The 25,018-nt window shown below is 40.5% G+C and overlaps 2 protein-coding genes across 6 annotated transcripts in view; both read left to right on the forward strand.

Moving 5' to 3' along the window:
* RGL1 (ral guanine nucleotide dissociation stimulator like 1) overlaps positions 1–25,018 on the forward strand; it is a 223,102-nt gene that overhangs the window by 130,809 nt on the left and 67,275 nt on the right. For all 5 annotated transcript variants that reach the window (XM_032319041.1, XM_032319044.1, XM_032319042.1 and 2 more), the window contains one exon: positions 5,525–5,733. In XM_032319041.1, coding sequence (XP_032174932.1) covers positions 5,525–5,733 — 209 coding nt within the window. The remainder of the gene's footprint in view (positions 1–5,524; positions 5,734–25,018) is intronic.
* LOC116576621 (heterogeneous nuclear ribonucleoprotein M-like) lies at positions 22,073–24,129 on the forward strand. The gene is given in 1 exon segment (XM_032319046.1): positions 22,073–24,129. A coding segment is annotated over 1 exon segment (2,031 nt). The 5' UTR covers positions 22,073–22,088; the 3' UTR covers positions 24,120–24,129.

Here is a 25,018-nt window from a genome sequence, read left to right on the forward strand (position 1 = left end):
ATCTCTGCCCTTGGGACCTTCTGAATTTTGGTCTTCTTCCAGATGCCCTCCTCAGTCCTCTGTTCTTCCTGTTCTACACAGTCTGCCTGTGACAGTGAAGCCATTTTAATTGACGTAATGTCTACGTATTTCCATCTTAGACCCCTGTCCCCAGCTTTGATATTCTAACTGCCTTTTGGACTGTCCTATTGGAAAAATCCCCAAGATACTTTGAGTCCTAGGTCTCTAAGTTGGAATTCAGTACCTCCGTGCCACGAAAATCTGGCTTCACTGTCTCAGTTTTCGTTCATATGGGTGGCGCTGTTACCATCTCAGTCATTCACACTAGAAATCAGGGAAATGTTCCTGGTTCTTTTCCCTTAGCTTCATCCTCTGCATCCGACTCTTCAGCAAGTCCTGACAATTCCTGAGTAGCCCCTAAATATGCCCCCTCCCACCACTTTCTCTAGCTCTGTCATCATTAACGCAAGTTGAGGCCCTTCCAGTTATGTACCCCAAGTATCAACAACTTTCTTACTGATTTTCTCAGCTTTGAAACTTCCCATCACATCTGTCCTCCACACTGTGATTTCTCTGACCACATTTGAAACTAGAGGAAATGACGCCTAAGCTCTATAGGATTTGACCAGCATCCTCCATGATCGGGTAGTTCCCTGCTGACTCTCTAGCCAAGCTGTCCATTCCTTTGGTCTTATTGCTCCTGTAACCAATAGGATGTCAACTCCTCCCGCCCCCCCCCCACCCTCATATCTCTTTTCTTAATGCCTTTGTGCTGGTGTCTCTGCTACATCCTCCCCAACGTTGTTAACTCCTACTCATAACTTAAAACCCACTGCAAGCATCCCCTATTTAGGATGTCTTTTTTGATGCCACCTTTAGGCTCTTCCGTGGTGTTTGTCTATCTCTGCTCCATTCTGTTTTTTTAACTCACTTTGCATTATAATGGTTTCTTTGAGTCTCTTTCCTCCACTAGACCCAGCAGCCTGGGTGTCAGAGCTGCACGCTCTTTACCTTTATGTCTCTCTTACCTTGCACAGTGCCTGGCACATAGCACGGTTAGTTCACTGGGGCTGAATAAGTAAGAGAGAGATCCATGCTGTACTCCTCGTATGCACTTAGCCCAGGCTTCCCAAATCAAGATAAAGATACAGGATGCTAGGTTGAATTTGAAATTCATATACATAACAAATAACATTTTAGTATGAGTCCTAAATACTACAGAGGACATACTTATGCCCCCAAAGTATCCTATTATTCATTATTTATCTGAAATTAACATTAAACTGAGATTCCGGCAACCTTAATCTAGAGAAAAAATGAGCTTGCACCCAGAGTAGTTCACCCAACACAGAAGTTCACACTGAGCTTGACGTCACTTGCCCTAGGGTTTTGTGTGGGACTGTGCCTTGTGTCTCTGAATGGCTTATGGGTGCATAGCTCATAATTCTCACAAGTACTGGCTTTGCTATAACACTGTGCTGGCAGCCATTACCTACATGCATGTTTTCCTTTGTATGGCAAGGACATTTAATCTATACATACATACATACATACGTACATACACCTACATGCATACATATACAGTCCAGACAGATGGTCAGAGCGTATTTGTGTAGTGTCTCATGACATTTCATGTGGCTAAATGATGCGTTTCTCTCAAATGGGAATATTACACACAGAGCTAGCAGTGTGTACCTTCTTAAAGTCTATAAAACCCTCAATGTGGCTTTTAGGTTTTGTTAGAGAGTTATGACTGGAAAATAACTCGCTGTTGACATTCCTGCTGAGGCCAAGATGCCCCAGAACTGATGTTCTGAAGGTTGAACATGGCTTGGAGAAGGACTTCGTACCGTCTCTGTTTTAATGAGGTTGTTTACTTAGCATGTCCACTATTAAAGTATCAGATGACTGAAGTATTATTTTGATTGAAGAACTTTTTTTTTTTTTTTTTCAAGTCAGAAACACCCAAGTTGTTAACAGTTTATGTTTTCAGAAAGTGAAAGAGTATCTTTCTCCATGACTGGAAACAGGATTGAAATATGGCACATTTCATCTCTCACATTGTTTTTCTCCCGTTCTCCTTGTGCCAAAATGGATAATTATGGAAATTCCTCAGCTAGGACAGTCGAGCAGAGTTTTAGATATTTACCCCATAGGAGTCAGACATGTTCTCTCAGGAAGTAGATTCTAATGGCAGAGAGATTGCCGCCCTACCCCCCACCCATAAAAAAAAAAAAATCCTGAAACATTTTTGTGGCCTCAGTATCATGATCTTGTCAGTAAAACGATGGTCTCTGATTAAATCCAGATTGAGCTGTTTCCTGTTAGCGTGCTAACCCAGAGGGCAGGCTCAGCCCTCCATGTATTCCTCTCCGAGTCTGGGATATTAAACACTTGTCTGCCAAGGCTCTCCTCCTGCCTCCCCCACTTTCCTTTTAAACTAGAATTCAAAGGTATTGAGATACTACACACAAAAACAGATCCTAAAGCCTCTTAAAAGGTTTCTGAAGCTAGAGAATATTTTGCTACAAAAATTAAACAAAAATTCTAGCTTCTCCAGCGTGAACTGTACAGCAGATTTGGGTTTTCTGTTTCACTTTTGTATAATTTTATTTCCATGTAATTCCAAGAATAAGTGGATAATTTCAAAATTTTTGTTTCACAAGAATGTACTATGTGAGGGTTGGTAAATTTGAACTCGTCTCCAAGAACCTTCCCCCCTGCTCTGGCAAGTTGATATTAGGGTGTTTAGCGAATGGGCAGAACGGGACACGAAGCGAGGGCTCTGATACCTTAACACACATTGTGAATTCTTGTGAGAATGATTGTAGGCACCAGACCAGTTCCTGTACCTAGAGAATAATTTTTAACATCCAAATAGTCAAAGTATTTTATGAGCTGTTCTGTTAGCTCCAACATGGTTCTTCCTAATGCACAGATGCAAACACTGAGGAACAAAAACCATCACCAGGAGGTATGGGGGGCAGGCGCACATATGGAGATTTTTTTTCCTCCAGAGGAAAAGGAGGACTAAAGGAAGCGACTGGGTTAATGAATAGCAGGACTCCATTCCCAAGGGAGAGCCTTGGCTTCCTGCCAAGTCTGCTTTCTGGCAGGAAAGGGGACCCCCTTCATCAGGTCCCTTGACAAGTATTTTTCTCAGTGTTTGAATTTTTGGCCACAGCAGTGCTCAGGGAAAAATTAGTTCTTTTAAGTCGTTTTTACTTTCAAGAAGAACAGATTTAAAGCAGAATTTGCGTGGTGAGTAAAATAAGAATCCTCAAATTACAAGATTGTTTGGTAAGGAAACAGTGTCTCAAGGTAAGGAAGTTTGATTTAGAATTAGAGCTTGAATATCCCTGGAGAATGAGAAGCCGTTCTTTTCATGGTTGTTGTTAACATTTGACATCGAAGCACGTTTTTTAACTACTTTTTAATATCATTAGGCTGATCATTTTTCTGGAACCAGATTGTCTGAAGTGATAAAGGAAAACATAGAAAACGTCCGTGCATTTTGGTATTAAGGAAGAGGTCAAGTGGATAAGGATATTGGAAGATCAAAATTAGACCTTGTATTTTATCATGCTTTTTTTTTTAAGTGAAAGGTAGCAGAAGTGAAATATAGTTTAAATGCATCACAGTGATTTACTTAGTTAACGTTTTTCAAAGTAAGTTCTTTCTGATGGTCTGCAAGATGCTAAGACAATACAGGGAAGCCCATTTGAAGGGATCATGTATCATATCCTTCTCTTGGAGTTTCATAACACGTTAGCATGTTAAAGACAAATTCTGCAGTAAAGAAACACGCTTGACTTTACTCTGGAGTTCCCAAACTTGACCACGGGACCTTTTGTTTTAGAACTTGTGTTTACAGCACCCATGTTGGGCAACACTGTACTAACCAGTAAAAAAAGTAATTATATCCTTTCCACTTGCTGTTTCTGCTTCAAGTGGACTGTCACCCCTAGGATGACAGACGGATACTATTAGGCCTGTTTTGAAACTACATGTAGAGTGATAAAGGATGGTTACTAAGCCATGATCTGAGTCAGCAGGCCAAAGAGGTTTACAGGCAGGTTCGGTATTTTGCCCGACCAGATCCTGTTCCTTCGTAAAGCAAAAGTATCCTTCGAGAAGTCAATAAAGAACATCACCCACCATGGAAGGTGGGGTCTTACTATTCGTTCCCACTAGCATTTAGACATCATGACGTTGAGCTACCCTTCCTCTTCTCTGAAAGTAATAACTACCGCTTTGGTCCTACTGGACGCAGTCTTGTCAGCTAATTTCCTTCCACTGGTTGAACATGGGACAGGCCAGTCGAAGAAAAAGAAAACGTGCAGCCTCATGAGCGCAGGCTTACCATTCAGAGATCCAGTTCCCTGTTCTTTGCTTCTCTTCCTCGATGTTCACATGGCTGGCTATTTCAGTTTAGAAAAATCTAACATGCCACGATTTAAACTCACCATTGAGGAAAACGGCCTAGCGATTGTTTGCCGCATCGGCACTCACTGATGATTTATTTTAGAAAAAGATCCTCTTGGTAGGTCATCTTCGTGCCTGTGAAGGACACGTTAAGCTGAAAATTGCATCTCTATAGAATTTGTGAGGCAGAGATTTATGGCAGGAGGTAAGGCACATTCTTATTTTTCTTCCGTTTAATTCTCTCCCCTCAGACTCAATTTTGAGCTCTGCATATCTTATCCATAATCACTTGTTATGTTTTATGTTTCCCAAGGGGCGGTCATACCTGCCAGTACTATCTGCGGCGTCATTCTTGTGTGACAGCTACTTCTCAGGAGCCCATGTCCTTTGTTGTTGGGCACAAGTCTCCAGGAGGCAGGGATCATACACCCACGCACCCTTTCCACTACTCCCCAGAGATGAGCACAGGGCTCCCTGGTCTAGCCACTTCCTGGTCAATTCCACTGACTGCTGATGACATTGAATCAGGAAGGCTGTTGCTTCTTGTGGGCTGAAGAGTATCAGACCGTGGTCAGATTTCCAGAGATTTCCATGGAGGACACACTCTGGCCATGGCTGGTCTTTCAGCCCAGTAACACGATGTCAGTGGGGCTCATGCAAGTCCTGAAAATCTCACAGTCGCCTCTTCAAAGCCAGTGTGTGTCAGCCCCAGCACACCACTGTAGGAGATGTCTGTAAGAACGAGCTTGACAACTCACCGTGGAAAAACACAAAGCAAATGATCGATTAACTTCTGCTGAGCTTGATTCTGGGCTCACGGGAAACATCCTTGGCCAGTTTAGCCCAGCAGTCAGGTTCTTGATAGGGCATCAAGGAGAAGCAAGTGTAACCACCGTGAAGTAAAGTAGCGCCCCCCCCACCCCATCCCCCACCACCTCACTATTACCCTCCCAGGTGGGAGAACTGCCTTCCATGACTCGTCGGGAAATGAAATAAGAGCAAGGAAAACGGGACAGGCTGTGTTTCAGCAGTCTCAGCGTTTGGGGTTTTACTTTGGGGAGCTCTTTCGCCTGATCCTCATCATGAATTTATTGTACAGGTTGAAGGGGACCAGCTGCCTCCGGGACATACCGTCAGTCAGTACGAAACCTGTAAGATCAGGACCATCAAAGCTGGAACCTTGGAGAAGCTGGTGGAGAACCTGTTGACGGCTTTTGGGGACAATGACTTTACCTACATCAGCATCTTTCTGTCAACGTACAGAGGCTTTGCCTCCACTAAAGAGGTGCTCGAGCTGCTGCTGGACAGGTAAGGCTCCAGCGGAGTTTGCGAGAGGAGAGAAACAGTGGGGGAGGGGGGAGGCTTTCTGCGGAGGGAGGGCGTGCGTTTCAGATTCCCCTGCACTCGGGATGCGGAGTGGGATGCGTGAGGAAGGAGTACCTGGAAGGAACAACTTCTGGAACAAGTGGCACGGAGGCTATTCAGGAGCCATTTTATGGTCTATTTCTGGTAGAAATACCTTATAAAAAAATCTATAAAATATTTAGGAGTATATGCTATAAATCTAGGTTCAGTTGCCTGCGGATTTCAGTTTCTATTTTCTCCATATGTTCATAATTTTATTCTAGTAATTATTCTAGTTATTCTAGTAAATTCTAGTAAATAATCAGTCACCAAGAATCTTACTGGGTTGTTTGGAGAATTAAATATGCTAATATAGGGTCACCTGGGTGGCTCAGTGGGTTGAAGCCTCTGCCTTCGGCTCAGGTCATGATCCCAGGGTTCTGGGATCAAGCCCCTCATCGGGCTCTCTGCTCAGTGGGGAGCCTGCCTCCTCCTTTCTCTCTCTGCCTACTTGTCTGTCAAATAAATAAATAAAATCTTTTTAAAAAAAATGCTAATGTATGTGAAGTGTGGAGTTCAGCATTAGACCCGTAGGAAGAAGCTAGTGGATGGGAGCTTCAATAATGATGGCGGTGATACCGTGAACAGTCACTGTGCATCGACTGCTCTGCGGACAGGCACAGAGATACTATCCTGGGTTTATGTTGTCAAGTCCCATGTTACATATGGCAGAGCAGGGTGTATTGTAATTCACACATTGATAATTCTATTTCCCCCCTCACTTTGGCTTTATTTATAATTAAGCTTGACCTTTTAATAAATTATTATTAAATTGACTTGATATTGGGAGGAAGAAAGCCATCCGTCAGTTGTTCTAGACTCATGAGAGCTTTCATCTAAATCCTCACGTTCTGGGGGTTCCTGCCTAAGAAAGAAAGTGAGATAGGACGTTTTTGTTGGAGTAGTTGAATGCTGACTTTTAGGTAGGTTTTTAAAATATTTTGAAGGTACTATACGCTCATGTGCTCATAGAAGGGTATAAAAAGGAAATATTCATGTTTTTCTCATATTGCTACATTGTCCCAAATATCTTTTATTAGGTTTTTTTTTTTTTAATTTAGAAGTAGAAAAAAAAATTAAATAGACCATAATCTAGTTGGGCAGATAACACATATTAACATTTTAAGAATAGAAGTAATAGAGACTCTTGGGTAACTCAGTCAGTAAGCGTCTGCCTTTAGCTCAGTCCTGGGATCAAGCCCCACATCAGGCTCCCTGCTCAGTGGGGAGCCTGCATCTCCCTCTTCCTCTGTCTCTTTCCCTCTGTTCATTCTTTCTCTTGCTATCTCTGTCACTCTCTCTCAAGTAAATAAAATCTTTAAAAAAATGGAAGTATTCCATATATAGTGAAAAGTTCAAACAATTCAGAAAATTATGAAAGTAAACATTTTCTTTTCCCCCAAGTCCCATTCCTCTTAGGTAATCACTGTCTACCATTCCTTTTGTATTCTTCCCCAATTTTTCTGGGCATATATACATATATATATACACACATACACATACACGTATATAAATATATATAATATTTGTTCATATTTGATATTTGTCAAAAATATATCTTTTATATGATACAGATAGAATCATAGTACACAGTCTGTTCTGCAACTTTTTAAAAAAAATTTATCTATCTTGGAGATTTTTTTTTTAAAGATTTATTTATTTTATTCAGGAGAGAGCACAAATCTAGGGAGGGGCAGAGGAAGAGGGAGACTCTCAAAGAAACTCCCCCTCTGAGCCCAGAGACCAATGTAGGGCTCGATCTCATGACCCTGAGATCATGACCTGAGCCAAGACCTCGAGTCCATCACTCAAATCACTGAGCCACCCAGGTGTCCCGTCTTAGAGATTTTTTGTTTACTAAGAGAATAAACGTATTTGAAAAGCTTAGAATAGTGACTAGCATATTGAAAGCTCAAGAAATGTAAGATACCGTTATTTCAGAATCACATATAGATGGATTTACCATATTCTTTTTAGTGGCTTTATAGTATTTATGGAATAGATTATTCTGTGGGTGGGCAGTTAAGGTCTCTCTAGTTTTTTAGTTGGTTTTTAAATTTTTTGAGCACTGCAAAGAGTGTTTTTGAATATATATCTTTGAGAATTCTGTAGGATAGTTTCATAGAAGAGTGATCAATGGGGCAAAATATATAAACATTTTGAAGTGTGAGAGGTATTGCTAAGTCCCCCTCCAGAAGGCTGTATCAACCACGCCCCTGTCACAGAGAATGAGAGTTGCCTGTTCCTTCGCTTTCCCCACACCCTTGTGAACTGTGGATGTTTTCACCGCTGTCATTGAAACCATCTCTATTATGATCTGTCCATTGAAAAATAGCTCATTGCTTTTAAGTTTATGTTTCTTACATTTGTGACTGAGGTTTAGCATCTTTAAAACATTTACTGGGCATTTGCGTTTTCTGTTTATGTCTGTTCATATTCTTTTCTTATTTTTGTTTTGAACTATTATCATCTAATTATTGATCATCTAAGTGTAATTCTTTAATATTATGAAATTAGTTTTTTGCCGGTCGTATGTTAGACATATTTTTCTAATTTGTCCTTTTGTTTTATTTATTTATTCATTTATTTATTTAAGAGAGAGAGAGAGAGGGCATGAGCAGTGGGGGTGGGGAGCAGGGAGGTGAGGAGAGGGAGAAGCAAGCAGGTTCCCTGCTGAGCAGGGAGCTGAACGTGTAGCTAGAGCCCAGGATCCCAGGATCAGTACCTGAGCTGAAGACAGGTACTTAACTGGATGAGCTACCCAGACACCCCTGTCCCTGGTTTTAAAAGTTCTTTATTAATGGCTCACCTGGGTGGCTCGGTTGGTTGGGTGTTGGACTCTTGGTTCTCAGAGCCTGCTTAAGTTTCTCTCTCCCTCTGCCCCTCCATCCCACACTCACTCACATGCGCTCTCTCTCTCTCTCAAATAAATAAATATTAAAAAAATAAAAGTTGTTTATTAATATTTTTCATGGAGACATTTAAAGCAATTTTTTGGGCGGTCATATCTATCAGTCTTAAGTAAGGCCTGTGATAATAAAGTTCTATTCCAGTGTGATTAAGGTTATTGATAACTGAGTTTTTCTCAAGATATTTTCCTCATCGGTGCAAGGCAGAGTGACATCATTTGGACCGATGGTTATTCATATGTTCATATTCAGGAGCATTGGCAAAATGTCTCTCTGTCCTTTGTCATGCATTGATCTGGATATGATAACTCTGGACTTCAGCACAGAAAGTTCTGTAGTGTTTTTGCATGGCAGCACTTACAACGTTAAACCTGGTGTATGAATCTGTGGGATTAGTGAGTCATATCTTTCATGGTTTGTTTGCTTGTATAGTATCTCACACCTATAAATAGAACTTGGAGAATTATGTGAATTTTCTTCTGGCTATTTCATGTGTATATAAAGAATGAAGTATATGGAGTATACAGTTGGCCAGCAGTATGGGGAAATAGGTCAGCACTTCAAAAACTCCTACAAGTTTCCTTTGGAATAGGCAACCTCTTCTACTTACGGGGCAACTCCACTGATAATAGGCCACAGATGTCTGTAGTCAGTAAAAGAACGCACATGAATTCCAGCTGTTCATCATAAATAGTGGACATACACACAGGAACTAGCGTGTTTAGTCTGTGACTCACGTACATCCAGCTTTTATTTGATGATTTTTAAAATCTCCTCTTTGTTCTATTATAGGAGATACCCAATTTTGGATTTTTAAAAGATGAACCGGATAACAGTTAACTAAGTAACACAATCAGCATGAATTCAGATTTATAATTCAGAATTCAGAACTTGAATTCAGAATTCAAATTCAGTTTACTTCAAATTATCATTTAAGGTGTAACTGAACAAAAGAGTTAAGATTTATCTTGACCTGCTTGGCTAGGCCATGGTTGGCCTTAAATTTCATCTCCTAGTCCTATCCTTTGCTTGCTTCTGAAATGAGTGGAATCAGTGAGCGCTCAATACCTGTAAAATACCCAGTACTCTGCAAGACAGCATTAGTATGAAACAGAAATACAAGACTTGGTTAGTTCTCACCCTTGTGAATTTACTGTGAAGCCATTGGTACTTAACCTTCAGGGTCACTCACTCACTTGCAATACTGCCTTACATAATTTGTATCCACAATTTCATATTCTTTTTCTTAGAGAGGACCCTTCAAATTCCATATGCTCTGTAAAAACCTGAATCTACCCCCGAGAACTTAATATTTTACTGCAAAATAAGGCTTACACTCATAAAACAAGCAGGCAACCACTTAAGATGGTGTAAAAATCAAACTCCAACATGTTCTGTAGAGGTTCAGAGAAGTAAATCTCATTCATTGTGCTGCTTCTGTGAAAATCTGATTTGTCTATGTGTATACAAACTTCGACGTGAATATTTCTTTCTCCCCATTTCCTACTCACTTAGATCGTGTGACCAGATGTTTATCTTTGTTTAATTTTAACCAAAATGCAGATACTGTGGAACACGGGGTCCTTACATTGGTTGCTGGGAGTTCTAATGTCTGTAATTGGGAGGTAAGCAATTAAATTGCACAGACTTACCTTCTCTGAAGATAAATTCAACACACTCTTTTCTTGTTAGTAAATCGTGGTCGGGTTGTTTGTGAGTCTCTGATGTAAACTTTTTATGATTTCTCTTGGTTTCTTAATAGTAGATTGCTTATCTTTTGTGGAATCAGTACTGAGAAGTTATTATAGGATGTGCTAATCCTAACCAGTCAAGAATGGATGGAAGGCAGATGCCACAGTCTTTATTTATCCCAGGGGAAAGCTTATTTGTTTCTTGTTTTTTGTTGTTGGAGAAAGCTTATTTGAAGTCAAGCTTTGATTTTCCTTAAGATTTCCAATCCTGTGGCTTTTCTCATATGGAACTTTATGTGGTTAAAAAAAATTTGTTTTTATAGTTTTTTTCATTCTGCTAATATGAGTCTTTGTGATTGACCAATAGACAGTGGTTTGAATTCATATATAGTAATTCCATGTGTTTGCTTTTTCTCTTGCTTGGGCTTATCAGCAGTTTGCCAGAAATCCTGTTTTCTGTGCTTGTCACCATGGCTCAGTTAATTCTAGGGCTCATTGGCTTCCTTTTAACCTAAGAGAAAGTTTCAAATTGTGGCTCAGCTATTTGTGTTAATGCTTTGAGATTTTATTTTCCCTAACTTCAAACATACATGCCACTTAAACATACATTTTTCCCACCATACCATTAAAAAATAGGTAAGGGAGTTAGGTCCCATTGAAAATACCCAAGCTCAAATGTAGGGAGAAATTTACCTCAACTGGTGATCCTCACGGAAGACCATGAAATGTTTATACCCATACCTAGACTTTTCTTTAGACACCTGTCCTATTAGCTACTTTGGGGCCACTTCCTGATCATTCTCTGATCTGTATCTCTCCTATCAGAAGTAATCAGAATGCCAGGGACAAGCAGAATAGGGGTGAATGTGTCTCCAGAAACTTTTGCTTAGCCACTGTTGGCACCCAATTTGCAGTTTGGAAAGAACTGAGCACGTGTGAACTACCCCTTCATTTCCAGTGAACTCTCCCAGTGGAGGCCTTTTGGAGAGGATAAAGGTTAAAGGCATCCATAAACATGATACTTCAAGATCAGTCTGACTTGAATTTGCTTGCTTAGGTCACAGAGACGACACTACTTCCGGAGGTCTTTCAGCTTATCTCTTCTTTTCATGTTTTCTTGCCATGCATTTACGCAGACTTGGTCTCAGTTTATCTATCATCGCGTTACCTCTCTGTTTACAGATAAGAAAACTGAGGCTCAGAAACATTGAATCAGTAACTAGCAGAGCTGGAATTAAAACCTACCTCTTTCTGAGTTGGAATCTTTTTCCAAGCGTACCATATTACTTCCCATGATCTGTTAATGCATTTTAAAAGAAAGGGTGATTTGGGGATCCCCCTCAATTCTACTTAGTGGACTTTCCCTGGAAACTACATTACTCTCTTCACATGCTTGTGAGCAGTTCACTTGGACATCAATATTCCTGTGTGTTCGTCTTTTCTTTTCTTTTTTTTTTTTTTAAGATTTTTTTTTTTTTTTAAGATTTTATTTATTTATTTGACAGAGAGAGGTCACAGTAGACAGAGAGGCAGGCAGAGAGAGAGAGAGGGAAGCAGGCTCCCTGCTGAGCAGAGAGCCCGATGCGGGACTCGATCCCAGGACCCTGGGATCATGACCTGAGCTGAAGGCAGCGGCTTAATCCACTGAGCCACCCAGGCGCCCCTGTGTTCGTCTTTTCAAATGATAGTTACGAGATGTTTAATATGTACTGTAGAAAGTGCCTTGTATATAATGGTGGACAAACTGGTCATAACTCCTGTACTCTTCATATTTAATGGCTAGTGGGGGAAAGTAACATTAAATTCCTATACAAATAAATGCATATAATCAGACTTTGTACAATCCTTGGGGTGTAAGAGCTAGATTCTATGACCGAGACAATTAAGAGATGATTTGGGGCTGGATATTACCCAAACAAAACTGGATGTTGGCCAGAGATGTAGGGGGTTGAAAAGGCCACGGACCATCAAGGTCACTCTTGGGTCTGTGCGTCTAGAGTGTTTCTGTTTATTTGATGTGCTCAGATCAGAATCACTGACCTGACTCTGCTGCTTCCCAACGAGGATTCTTTTTGGCGGACAGGGGTATAGTAAATGAGAAAGCTTGGGAGGATTTATGCAAGTATATTACCACTATGGCGATAGTAATCTTAAAGCCGTACTTCTGACATCTGGTGTAGTAACACCTGGAGTAGTAACGATGTAAAAGATGCTGTTCCAATAACCAGCAAGAATGGAGCTCACCTTGCTGAGTGAAGAGAGGAGTCGATCAAATGTAAAGCTTGGCAAAGTAAGTCAGAGAAAGACAAATACCATTCGATTTCACTCATGTGTGAAATTTAAGAAACAAACAGGGAAAAAGTGAGAGACAGACACAAATCAAAATATAGACTTAACTGGAGAGGCAAACTGATGGTCACCAGAGGGGATGGGGTGGGGGGATGGGTGAAATAGGTGGTAGGGGTTAAGGCGTGCACTTGTGAAGAGCACAGGCTGTTGTACAGAAGTGTTGATTCACAACATTGTACACCTGAGACTAATATAACACTGTGTGTTAACTAAGTGGAATTAGAAACTTAATATAAAGCTTGAAAACATTTCATTAATTCCATAGACTTTGTCGTAAGTGCCAAATATGCTTTCGTTTCCTTTCAGAGTTTTAGAATATTTATGGAAAAAGCGGTCTTTCTGCCTTTCTTTTAGGGGATTCATGTAATGAATAGAGTGAGCATGAACTCAGAAGTAAGAAAATGAATTTGATTACAGTTTTGCACTTCTTACTTGCTGCTCAACATTGGGCAAGTTACTTTATCTTACTAGCTTCAGTTTCCGTGCCTATAGTGTTAGAATGAAAAATAACCCTAATACTTATAGAGTTATTATGAGGTTTAAGCTTGATGGTACAAAGTTCTTAGTATAGTGGTTGGAGTGTTTAAGAAATTGCCGTCAGTTTTTCTTTCTTCATGGAACTTTCTACTTTTGGAAATTCCCTTTTTTATTTATCTTTCTTATTTCTTGCTGTCTCCATGCCTCTGCTGTTCACAGCTGTATCCTTAGGAATGGTATCAGCCATTGGTTCTTAGGAACTATCTGTCCAAGACGGCTAAATAATGGTTTATGTATTATTTATGCCTATTATGAGCCCTCGCGTTGAAAGGTACAACCATGAACATTACCCAGCATCTGCCTCCATTTGGTGGGACAGACAAGTAAATCTAAAGACTCGTACCATTACTGTCAAGGCAGTGAGGAGGGTTCAATATGTACTTTAAAAAGAGAGACTTTTTAAAAAATAGAATTTAAGGTTTGTAGCAGAATTGTGGAAAGTACCGAGAGTTCCCACATACCTCCTGCTCACTATCAACATCCCACATAGAGTGGTACATTTGTTACAATTACAATGACAGACATGTCATTATCACCCAAAGTCCATAGTTAAATCGGGGTTCACACTTGGTGGTATACATTCTATGGGTTTGGACAAATGTATAATGATGTGCATCCATTGTTACAGCATTATACAGAGTAGTTCCACTGCCCTAAATAGCCTCTGTGCTCTGTCTATTCATCTTTCCCTCTTCCCACCCAATCCCTGGAAATCACTGATTTTTTTTTTACTGCACCCATAGTTTTGCCTTTTCCAGAATGTCACATTGTTGGGATCATGCAATATGTAGCCTTTCCAGATTGGGTTCTTTCACTTAGTAACATGCAATTAAGGCTCCTCTGTGTCTTTTCATGACTTAGTAGCTCTTTAATTTTTAGTGCCAGATAATATTCCATTGTCTGAATATGCCACAGTTTACTTATTCATCCACTAAAGGGTATCTTTGTTGTTTTTACATTTTGGCAATTAAATAATAAAATAAAATGAAAGTGTTGTAAACATCCATCTATAGGTTTTTGTATGGACCAAAGTTTTCAACTTCTTAGGATAAATTTATCAAGGAGCAAAAATGCTGGATCATGGGGGAAGAGTATGTTTAGTTTTTGTTTTTTGTTTTTTTTAATATTTTATTTATTTACTTGACAGAGATCACAGGTAGGCAGAGAGGCAGGCAGAGAGAGAGAGAGAGAGAGAGAGGAAAGCAGGCTCTCTGCTCAGCAGAGAGCCCCATGCGGGACTCGATCCCAGGACCCTGGGATCATGACCCGAGCCGAAGGCAGCGGCTTAACCCACTGAGCCACCCAGGCGCCCCGAGTATGTTTAGTTTTGTAAGAGACTGCTGAACTGTCTTTCAGAGACAGAGAGGTGCATTCCCACTAGCATTCAACAAGAGTTCCTGTTGCTCCACATCGTTGTAAGCATTTGGTATTGTCAGTGTTTTGGATTTAGGCCATTCTGATAGGTGTGTAATGGTATCTCACTGTATTTTAGATTTGCAGTTCCATAATGACATATGATGCTAAAAATCTTCTCATGTGCTTATTTCTCATCTGTCTATCTTCTTTGGCAATGTATCTGTTTAGGTCTTCTGCCCATTTTAAAAAATTGTGTTGTTTTCATATTGTTGAATTTTAAGAGTTCTTTGTATATTTTGGATAACAGTCCTTTATCAGATGTGAGTTTTGCAAATGTTTTCTCCAAGTCTTTGACTTGTCTTCTCATTTCTTAACATTATCTTTTGCAGTGCAGTAGTTTTTTAAATTTTAATTATGTCCAGCTTATCATTATTTTCTTTCATGATTTGTGCCTTGCTGTTGTATTTAAAAGGACATTGTTGAGGCACCTGGCTGGCTCAGTCAGTGGAGCATACAACTCTTGATTAGGGATTGTGGATTTGAGCCCCACATTGGGTACAGAGATTACTTACAAATAAACATGGAGGGCATTAGGAGAAGGAAAGGATAAGTGAATTGAGGGAAATCGGAGGGGGAGATGAACCATAAGAGACTGTGGACTCTGAGAAACAAACTGGGGTTTTGGAAGGGAGAGGGGTGGGGGGTTGGGTGAGCCTGGTGGTGGGTACTAAGGAGGGCACATATTGCATGGAGCACTGGGTGTGGTGCATAAACAATGAATCTTGGAACACTGAAAAAATAAAATAAAATAAAATAAAACAATTAAATCTTAAAAAAAAAAAGAAATAAAAGGACATTGTTATACCCAAGATCATCTAAGTTTTCTCCTATGTTATCATCTGGAAGTTTTATAGTGTCATGTTTTACATTTAGGTCTGTGACCCATTTTGAGTTGATTGATGTGAAAGGTGTAAGGTCGTGTCTAGATTCATTTTTTTTTAGTGTGAATATGCAGTTGTTCTATCACTCATCATTTGTTGAAGAGACTATCTTTGCTCCATTGTATTGCTTTTGCTCCTTTGTTGAAGATCAGTTAACTGTATTCATGTGAATCTATTTTTGGTAGATAGATCTGCTCTATTGGATTTGTTCCAAGTATACCAAACTGGTTCGACATTTGAAAATCCATTCATATAATCTGCTCTATTGATCTCTTTGTCTGCTTTCACCAATACCATATAGTTTCGATTATTATAGCTTTATACAGTAAGTCTTGAAGTCAGGTAGCATCAATCTTATGACTTTGTTCTCTTTCAAAATTGAGTTGGTTATACTGGGTCTTTTGCCTCTCCAAATAAACTTTAAAATCCATTTATCAATATCCACAGAATAATTTGCTAGAATTTTGGTTGAGAGTGCATTGAGTTTATAGATCAAGTTGGAAGAACTGACATTTAGACAGTGTTGAGGCTTCCTATCCATGAACATGAAACATTTCTCTTTTAGTTCTTCTTTGATATATTTTATAAGGGTTTTGTAGTTTAGCTCATATAAATCTTTTACATTTTTTTAGATCTATACATAATATTTTATTTTCGGGAAGGTGCTATTGTGAAGGGTTTATGTGTTTTTAACTTCAAATTCCACTTGTTCATTGCTAGTATATATGAAAGCAATTAACTTTTGTATGTTAACCTTGTATTCTGTAATCTTACTATAATTACTTATTAATTCCCAGAGTTTTTGGTCAATTTTTTTTTCAGATTTTCCATAGATAATTATGTTATCTGCAAACAAAGATAGTTTTATTTCCTTCTTCCCAATCTGTGTACCTTTTATTTCCTTTTCTTCTTTTTTGTTTTTGCTTTTTGTATTAGCTAGGATTTCCAGAATAATGTTTAAGTGCAGTGGTGAGAGGGGACATTTGCCTTGTTCCTGATGTGAGTGGGAAAGCTTTGAGTTTCTCATTGTTAAGTATGATGTTACCTGTAGATTTTTTTGTAGATATTATTTATCAAGTTGAGGAAATTTTTCCCTATTCTTGATCTGTTGAGAGTTTTACCATGCATGAATGTTTGATTTTTGTCATCTACTTTTTCTGTATCTATTGATTTGATCATGTGATTTTTCTTCATTAACTGTTGATGTTATAGATTACATGAACTGATTTTCAAATGTTGAACCAGGTTTGTATACTTAGAATAAATCTAACTTGGTTATGGTATATAATTCTTTTTTATATTGTTGGATTTAATTTTTTTCTTTTGATATTTTTTGCATCTATATTCTTCAGAGATGTTGGTCTCTAGTTTTCTTCTAATGTTTTTATCTGGTTTTTGTATTAGGTTAATACTTACCTTATAGAATGAATTAGGAAGTAGTCTTCTGAAAGACATTGTAGAGAATCAATATAATTTCTTCCTTAAATGTTTGGTAGAACTTACCAAGGAATCCATCTGGACCTGGTATTTCTGTTTTGGAAGGTTATTGATTATTGATTCAATTTCTTTAACAAATACAGGTTTATTCAAGTTCTCTATTTATTCTTGTGTGAGTTTCATGTAGATATGAATTTCTGACCTATATCATATTCCTTCTCTTTTTTAAACCTTTCTTGCAAGGCAGGTCTACTGGCTAAAAATTCCCTTGATTTTTGTTTTTGTTCATTTGAGAAAGTATTTCTCCTTCACTTTTGAAGGATAGTTTCAAAGAGTACAGAATTTCAGGTTGGTGGGTTTTTTTCTCAACATTTTAAGTATTTCACTTCACTCTCTTCATGCTTGCATAGCTTCTGAGAAGAACTTGGATATAATTCTGATTTTTGCTCCTTTACAGGTAAGGTGTTCTTGTTTTGTTTTGTTTGCTGTGATTTTTCCAAGATTTTTTCTTTGTCTTTGATTTTCTGAAGTTTGAACATGATACACCTAGGTGTAGTGTTTTGGGCATTTATCTCTCTTGATGTTCTCTGAGCTTCTTGAATTTGTGGTTTTGTGTCTGACATTAATTTGGGGAAATTATCATTTATTTCTTCTTCATTAGTCCTTTAGATATTGTTTCTGTTTCCTTTCCTTCCGATATTCCCATTATACATATGTTAAACCTTTTGTAATGGTCCCATAATGCTTGGTATTCTATTCTTTTGGAGGAGGATTTTTTTAAATTTGTTTTTGTGTTTTGTATTTGTTTATTTGCTTCTCAGTTTTAGAAGTATCCATTTTCATATTCTCAAATGTAGAGATTCTTTCTCTACAGGATCTACTAATGGGTCCCTAAAAGACATTCTTCATTTCTGTTAAGATGTTTTTGATTTCTAGCATTCTTTTCTTATTCTTTATTTCCATTTCTCTGCTTACATTATCTATTCTTTTATGTTGTCTACTTCTTCCCTTCAGTTCCCTAAGAAGCTAATCATAGTTTTAAAAAATTCCTAATCTGATATTTCTGCTCTGACTCTGGTTCTGATGCTTGTTCAGTCTCTTCACAGTGTGTTTAGTTATTTTGTTTTGTTTTGCTTTCTTGCCTTTTAATATGCATTGTAATATTTTCATGAAAGGTGGATATGATATACCCAGTAAAAGGAAATTTTACTTTGGTCTTTCCTAGGGTACTCGAAATGTAGGGGAAGGGAAGTTTTCTGTAATCCTATGATTAGGTTTCACTCTAATGGTGAATATCTGCCCCTGGACTGAGCTTCATCAGTGCTTAGTTGTTTTTTTCTCTCCTCCCTCTCTTAGTGAAAGGATGGTGGGGGGGGGGGGCGCTTCAAGATGGGTATTTCCCTTCCCCCACATGGAAGGCTAGAGAAGTGTAGAGCAGACTTTTTCCTTTCCCTGAGTAGATTAGGGTCTGATAAAATAGTTTGTCTTGAGAGCAGGTGTTCTTAAAAAGAACAGAATACTTGGTGTATTTCAAGATGGCTCCTTTTCACCTTCCCTTCCTAGAAGTACCAAGAGACTTTATTTTTAAAGATTTTATTAGTTTATTTATGTAAGACTTTTTAAAGAAAGATTTTATTTATTTATTTGAGAGAGAGAGTGTGAGCATGAGGGAGGGAGCAAACAGGGAGAGAGAGGCAGACTCCCCACTGAGCAGGGAGCCTAACATGGGGCTTGATCCTAGGATCCCAAGATCATCACCTGAACTGAAGCCAGACACCTAACTGACTGAGCCACCCAGGTGCCCTTGTACCAGGAGATTTTTCTCTGATACTTACTGTGGGAACCTGGTCAGTCTCCTGGAGGTAAAACTCAAAAAAGTTTGGCAGTACATCTGTGACTGGGTCCTCCTATAGTTTGTCTTTCTTAGTTGTGTCCACACTGAGCCACCAGCAACCTGTAATTGCATTTCAGGTTTTCCTACTCTGGCGCTGGTTTCCATGGAATGTCTGCTCTGATAAGTTGTGATTCTTTGTATCTGCTTGTCTGTCTCTTCAGTTATGAAGAACAGTGGTTTGCCCATGACCTCACTTTTCTGATGGATCTAAGAATAGTTGTTCATTTTTCAGTTTAGTCAGCTTTTCACTTGTTGTTAGGATGGAGTGGCTACTTGTAAGCTCCTTACGTGCTGGACTGGAAACTGAAAGTTCTTTTCTGCCCATTCTTTAATCATGTTGTTCAATTTCCTACTATTGAATTTTAGGAGTTTTTGTATATTTTGGATAATAAATCTTTATCATATATGTCTTTGGACAATATTTTTTCTACCTCTCTATGGCTTTCTTCTCATTTTCTTGAGCAAATGTACGCTTTGAAGAAAAATCTTTTTTGCCCCGGGAACTGTGAGGTGGTCATAGTAAAACACCTTTCAAAAGATTGTAACACAGATACATTCAGCTCTCCAATACCTTCTTATCATGAGCATTTTGAGATTTTTTTTGAGATGCTAAACCTCATTTTAAAATAATTTTTTAACTTAGTTCTGGAATAGAACTATGCACTTGCCCAGTAGTCCTAAATTTCTGCTTCCATGCAGTGCTCATGAGACTCCATTACTTCCTTCTCTCTCTCTTTTTTTTTTTAAAGATTTTATTTATTTATTTATTTATTTGACAGAGATCACAAGTAGGCAGAGAGGCAGACGGTGTGTGCGGGGGGAGGCTCCCCGCTGAGCAGGGCTTGATTCCAGGACCTGGGATCACGACCTGAGCCTAAGGCAGAGGCTTTAACCCACTGAGCCACCCAGGCACCCCACTTCCTTTTCTTTTAATGGGAGGCAGAGTCTCTAATATCTTCCCTCTGCTCTTTCAGGTGCAAGGTCAGGGAATTATGAACAGAGAGCTCTTGGGAGTGGATACTGGAATCTAATTTCCTTAGACTAGGGCTCCACAGCATCTTACAGCAGTAACCATAAGTCAACTCCACTTGCTGGTCTCTTACAGCAGTAACACATGTATTAAATGTTACTATTGAACTCATAATGTGATTTTTCCTATACTTTGGCTTCTTCTGAGCGTTTTTTATATCTAACTTCCATCACTTACATAGGAAAGTTTGTCAAAATAGTGCCGTGCCATTCTCTTTATTTATTTTAGTAACTCCCCTCTCCGGCTCACCACAAAATCAAGAGGAAACAAACAGAGTGGTTCACTTATTGAGGCTTTTGTTCTAGAATCTGTGAGAAAGTTGAGATTTATTGGTCAGTTGGCTCCAGGATGCTCATCCCGTTCATATAGTGGGAAAGCTTTCAGGAAATCCTAACATTTCTTTGTTTCCTTTTCTAGCTTAAAATACAGACATACTGGATATCCCCCTAGGGTGAGAATTTCTTAGAAAATGAAAGCCATTTCTAAGATTTGTATTAAATCAGATGAGTTTAAATAGATTTTCTCTAGTATTGAGTGTTGATGACCCCATAGGCAAGAAAACCCTTGGATGGTATAGATGTTATGGGTTTAGGGGAAAAAAAAAAAAAAAGGCAGTTTGTTGAAAACCACATTGGACTCATATCTTATTTACTGTGACTGTTTGGAAGATAAAAATATTTGCTGATAGAAGAGAGGATTATGACAAGGGCCATGAGAATCTTTCGGTTTCAGTGCTTCTGACATTGAAAAGAGCATTGAAAATTTTTATAAGGCACGTCCTTCACAAAAGGTCCTATACTCTTGTTGGTTCATGCTTTGTCAGGTGGAAGAAAATGGTTCAGCTCATAAAATTATAAAGGATACAACATTTACAATAGCTTACATAACTATGCATGGCAGACAGTATAATGCCCCCTGGAATATGAATAATCGGGTTCCAGGCAGAGCAGAATTAAGGTTGCTGATTAGCTGACCTTAAAATAAGGAGATTATCTTGGATTATCTGAGTAGATTCAGTGGAATCACAAAGGGTCCTTAAAAGTGAAAGGTGGAGGGGCACCTGCATGGCCCAGTTGGTTAAGCGTCTGCCTTCAGCTAAGCTCAGGTCATGATCCCAGGGTCCTGGGATCGAGCCCCTCCTCGGGCTCCTTGCTCAGTGCGGAGCCTGCTTCTTCCTCTTTCTCCGCCTGCTGCTCCCCCTGCTAGTGCACCCTCTCTCTCTCACTGTCTCTCTGTCTAATAAATAAATAAAATCTTTAATAAAAAAAAGTGAATGGTGGAGGCAAAAAAGAATCAGAGAGAAAAAGAGGTGAGGACGGAAGCAGAATCAGAGAGATGCTGTGTGGCTGGCTTTGAAGCTGGAAGAAGGGGACAGGAGGCCAAGTACAGGCAGCCTCTGGAAGCTGGAAAAGGCAATTAAATGGATTATCTCCTAGAGCCTCTAGAACAGAACACAGTCCTGCTCATACCATGTATGGGACTTCTGACTTATGCAACTATAAAATAATATATTTGTGTTGTTTAAGCCACTGAGTCTGTAGCAATTTGTTATGGCAGCAATAGAAAACTGATACAACATCAGTAAAATTTTAGGCTGCTCCAGGAAGCTGAAGGTCAGGTGTTTATTCACTCACCTTCACCTTTGCTCTGGACAGAGCATCATGCCCTGATGAGCCATGGCTCCCAGGCAGAAGCAGACTCCCAGGAAACAAAGGGCTTAGCCTCAACAAGACAAACACTGTCCCTCTTTACTCTCTGTGTCTACACCAGTGCTTGAGGTTAACCGGAACAATTTCATTTGGTACTGTTTTAGAATTACACCCAGCCATAATTACTTGAGGGAAAATGAAAATAAGTTCTCTTCCATGCTGGGTTGTCATTCTCTGGTAACCCCCCCCCCTTTTTTTTTCCCCCAAATGGACCCAACTTCTCTGGGAATTCTCTGTGGGAACATGTGGTGACTGTAGAACCCTAGCATTCTGGGGCTCTTGGTGATGGTGCTGTTAAGTGAAGGGATGCTGTTGAAGACTTCACCTCTAGTCATAGCCAGGCTAGCTTTCTTTTCTTGACATGAGATAAAAGTGTTTTCTGTGACAAAGCCCAGACGCGGAGAAAATGGCGGCAGGGGTCGAAGCGGCGGCCGAGGTGGCGACGACGGAGACCAAAATGGAGGAGGAGAGCGGCGCGCCCGGCGTGCCAAGCGGCAACGGGGCTCCGGGCCCGAAGGGTGAAGGAGAGCGACCTCCTCAGAATGAGAAGAGGAAGGAGAAAAACATAAAAAGAGGAGGCAATCGCTTTGAGCCATATGCCAATCCAACTAAAAGATACAGAGCCTTCATTACAAACATACCTTTTGATGTGAAATGCCAGTCACTTAAAGACCTGGTTAAAGAAAAAGTTGGTGAGGTAACATACGTGGAGCTCTTAATGGACGCTGAAGGAAAGTCAAGGGGATGTGCCGTTGTTGAATTCAAGATGGAAGAAAGCATGAAAAAAGCTGCCGAAGTTCTAAACAAGCATAGTCTGAGTGGAAGACCACTGAAAGTCAAAGAAGATCCTGATGGTGAACATGCCAGGAGAGCAATGCAAAAGGCTGGAAGACTTGGAAGCACAGTATTTGTAGCAAATCTGGATTATAAAGTTGGCTGGAAGAAACTGAAGGAAGTATTTATACTAAATACCATACTGGCTGGTGTGGTGGTCTGAGCAGACATTCTTGAGGATAAAGATGGAAAGAGTCGTGGAATAGGCACTGTTACTTTTGAACAGTCCATTGAAGCTGTGCAGGCTATATCTATGTTTAATGGTCAACTGCTATTTGATAGACCAATGCACGTGAAAATGGATGAGAGGGCCTTACCAAAGGGAGACTTTTTCCCTCCTGAGCGTCCACAGCAACTTCCCCATGGACTTGGTGGTATTGGCATGGGGTTAGGCCCAGGAGGACAGCCTATTGATGCCAATCACCTGAATAAAGGCATTGGCATGGGAAACACAGGACCCGCAGGAATGGGAATGGAAGGCATAGGATTTGGAATAAATAAAATGGGAGGCATGGAGGGACCTTTTGGTGGTGGTATGGAAAACATGGGTCGATTTGGATCAGGGATGAACATGGGCAGAATAAATGGTGGAGGTGGAGGCAGTGTCCCTGGGATCGAGAGGATGGGCCCTGGCATCGACCGCATTGGGGGTGCCGGCATGGAGCGCATGGGCGCAGGCCTGGGCCATGGCATGGATCGTGTGGGCTCTGAGATCGAGCGTATGGGCCTGGTCATGGACCGCATGGGCTCCGTTGAGCGCATGGGCTCCGGCATCGAGCGCATGGGTCCACTGGGCCTCGACCACATGGCCTCCAGCATCGAGCGCATGGGCCAGACCATGGAGCGCATCGGGTCTGGCGTGGAGCGCATGGGTGCCGGCATGGGCTTCGGCTTTGAGCGCATGGCCGCGCCTATCGACTGCGTAGGCCAAACCATTGAGCGCATGGGCTCTGGTGTGGAGCGAATGGGCCCTGCCATCGAGCGGATGGGCCTGAGCATGGAGCGCATGGTGCCCGCAGGCATGGGGGCTGGCCTGGAGCGCATGGGCCCTGTGATGGATCGCATGGCCACCGGCCTGGAGCGCATGGGCGCCAACAACCTGGAGCGCATGGGCCTGGAGCGAATGGGCGCCAACAGCCTGGAGCGCATGGGCGCCAACAGCCTGGAGCGCATGGGTCCTGCCATGGGTCCTGCCATGGGTCCAGCCCTAGGCGCCGGCATTGAGCGCATGGGCCTGGCCATGGGTGGCGGTGGCAGTGCCAGCTTTGACCGCGCCATCGAGATGGAGCGTGGCAACTTTGGAGGAAGCTTCGCAGGTTCCTTTGGCGGAGCTGGAGGCCATGCTCCTGGGGTGGCCAGGAAGGCCTGCCAGATATTTGTGAGAAATCTCCCATTTGATTTTACATGGAAGATGCTAAAAGACAAATTCAACGAATGTGGCCACGTGCTGCATGCCGACATCAAGATGGAGAACGGGAAGTCCAAGGGGTGCGGTGTGGTTAAGTTTGAGTCGCCAGAGGTGGCTGAGAGAGCCTGCCGGATGATGAATGGGATGAAGCTGAGTGGCCAAGAGATTGATGTTCGAATCGATAGAAATGCTTAAGCAGTTGCCTTTTTTAAACATCGAAACCAGACCTCTGAATTTGTATTTTTTCTTGTTAACCATTTTAATTTGTTGGCTGGATGTATAAAGATGTTTAAAAAATTCAGTTGCTTTTTGGGGTAATTTGAATTACTTTTTTAATGACTGGGGTTCCATTTGACTGTTTGCATTGAGATTGCAATGTGCGCAATTTTTTTTGTAGTTGTGGCATCTTGTTGACATTGAATATGACTTTGATAATAAATACCAGTTCCTGGGAAAAAAAAAAAAAAGTGTTTTCTTTGAAGTAGCTTTCCTCTTCTTCCTTTCTTCCTTTTCCTTCCCTCCTTCCTCCCTCCCTCCCTCCCTCCCCTCCTCTCTCTCTCTCTCTTTTTTAAAAAGATTTTATTTATTTATTTGAGAGAGAGAGCTTGAGAAGGGAGGGGTTAGAGGGAGAAGCAGACTCCCTGCTGTGCAGGGAGCCCAACATGGGACTCAGTTCTGGGACTCCAGGATCATGACCTGAGCTGAAGGCAGTTGCTTAACCCACTGAGCCACCCAGGCGCCCGCTCTCTCTCTCCTTCTTCGTTCTTTCTTCGTTCTCTCTCTCTCTTCGTTCCTTCCTCCCATTTGACAAAGGGAGAGAGGACGTGTAGTTATCCTTCTTTTGTAGAAAAGAATACCAAATTGCTCAGCAGGTTTTTTGTTGTTGTTGTTTTGTTTTGTTTTAATGTGCATTTGTTTGGAAACCACTAAACAAAATGGGCAGAAAAACAGAAAGGCAAAGTACATATATCCTGAACAATAACTGGAATGTGTTCCAGTTTTCAATTCAGCTTTGATACTCTAAAGAAGTGGTCTTTTTTTTTTTAATGTTATGTTAGTCACCATGCAGTATGTCATTAGTTTTTGATGTAGTG

Source organism: Mustela erminea, chromosome 17 (genome assembly GCF_009829155.1).
Source record: "Mustela erminea isolate mMusErm1 chromosome 17, mMusErm1.Pri, whole genome shotgun sequence".
In the NCBI taxonomy this organism is placed as follows: Eukaryota; Metazoa; Chordata; class Mammalia; order Carnivora; family Mustelidae; genus Mustela; species Mustela erminea.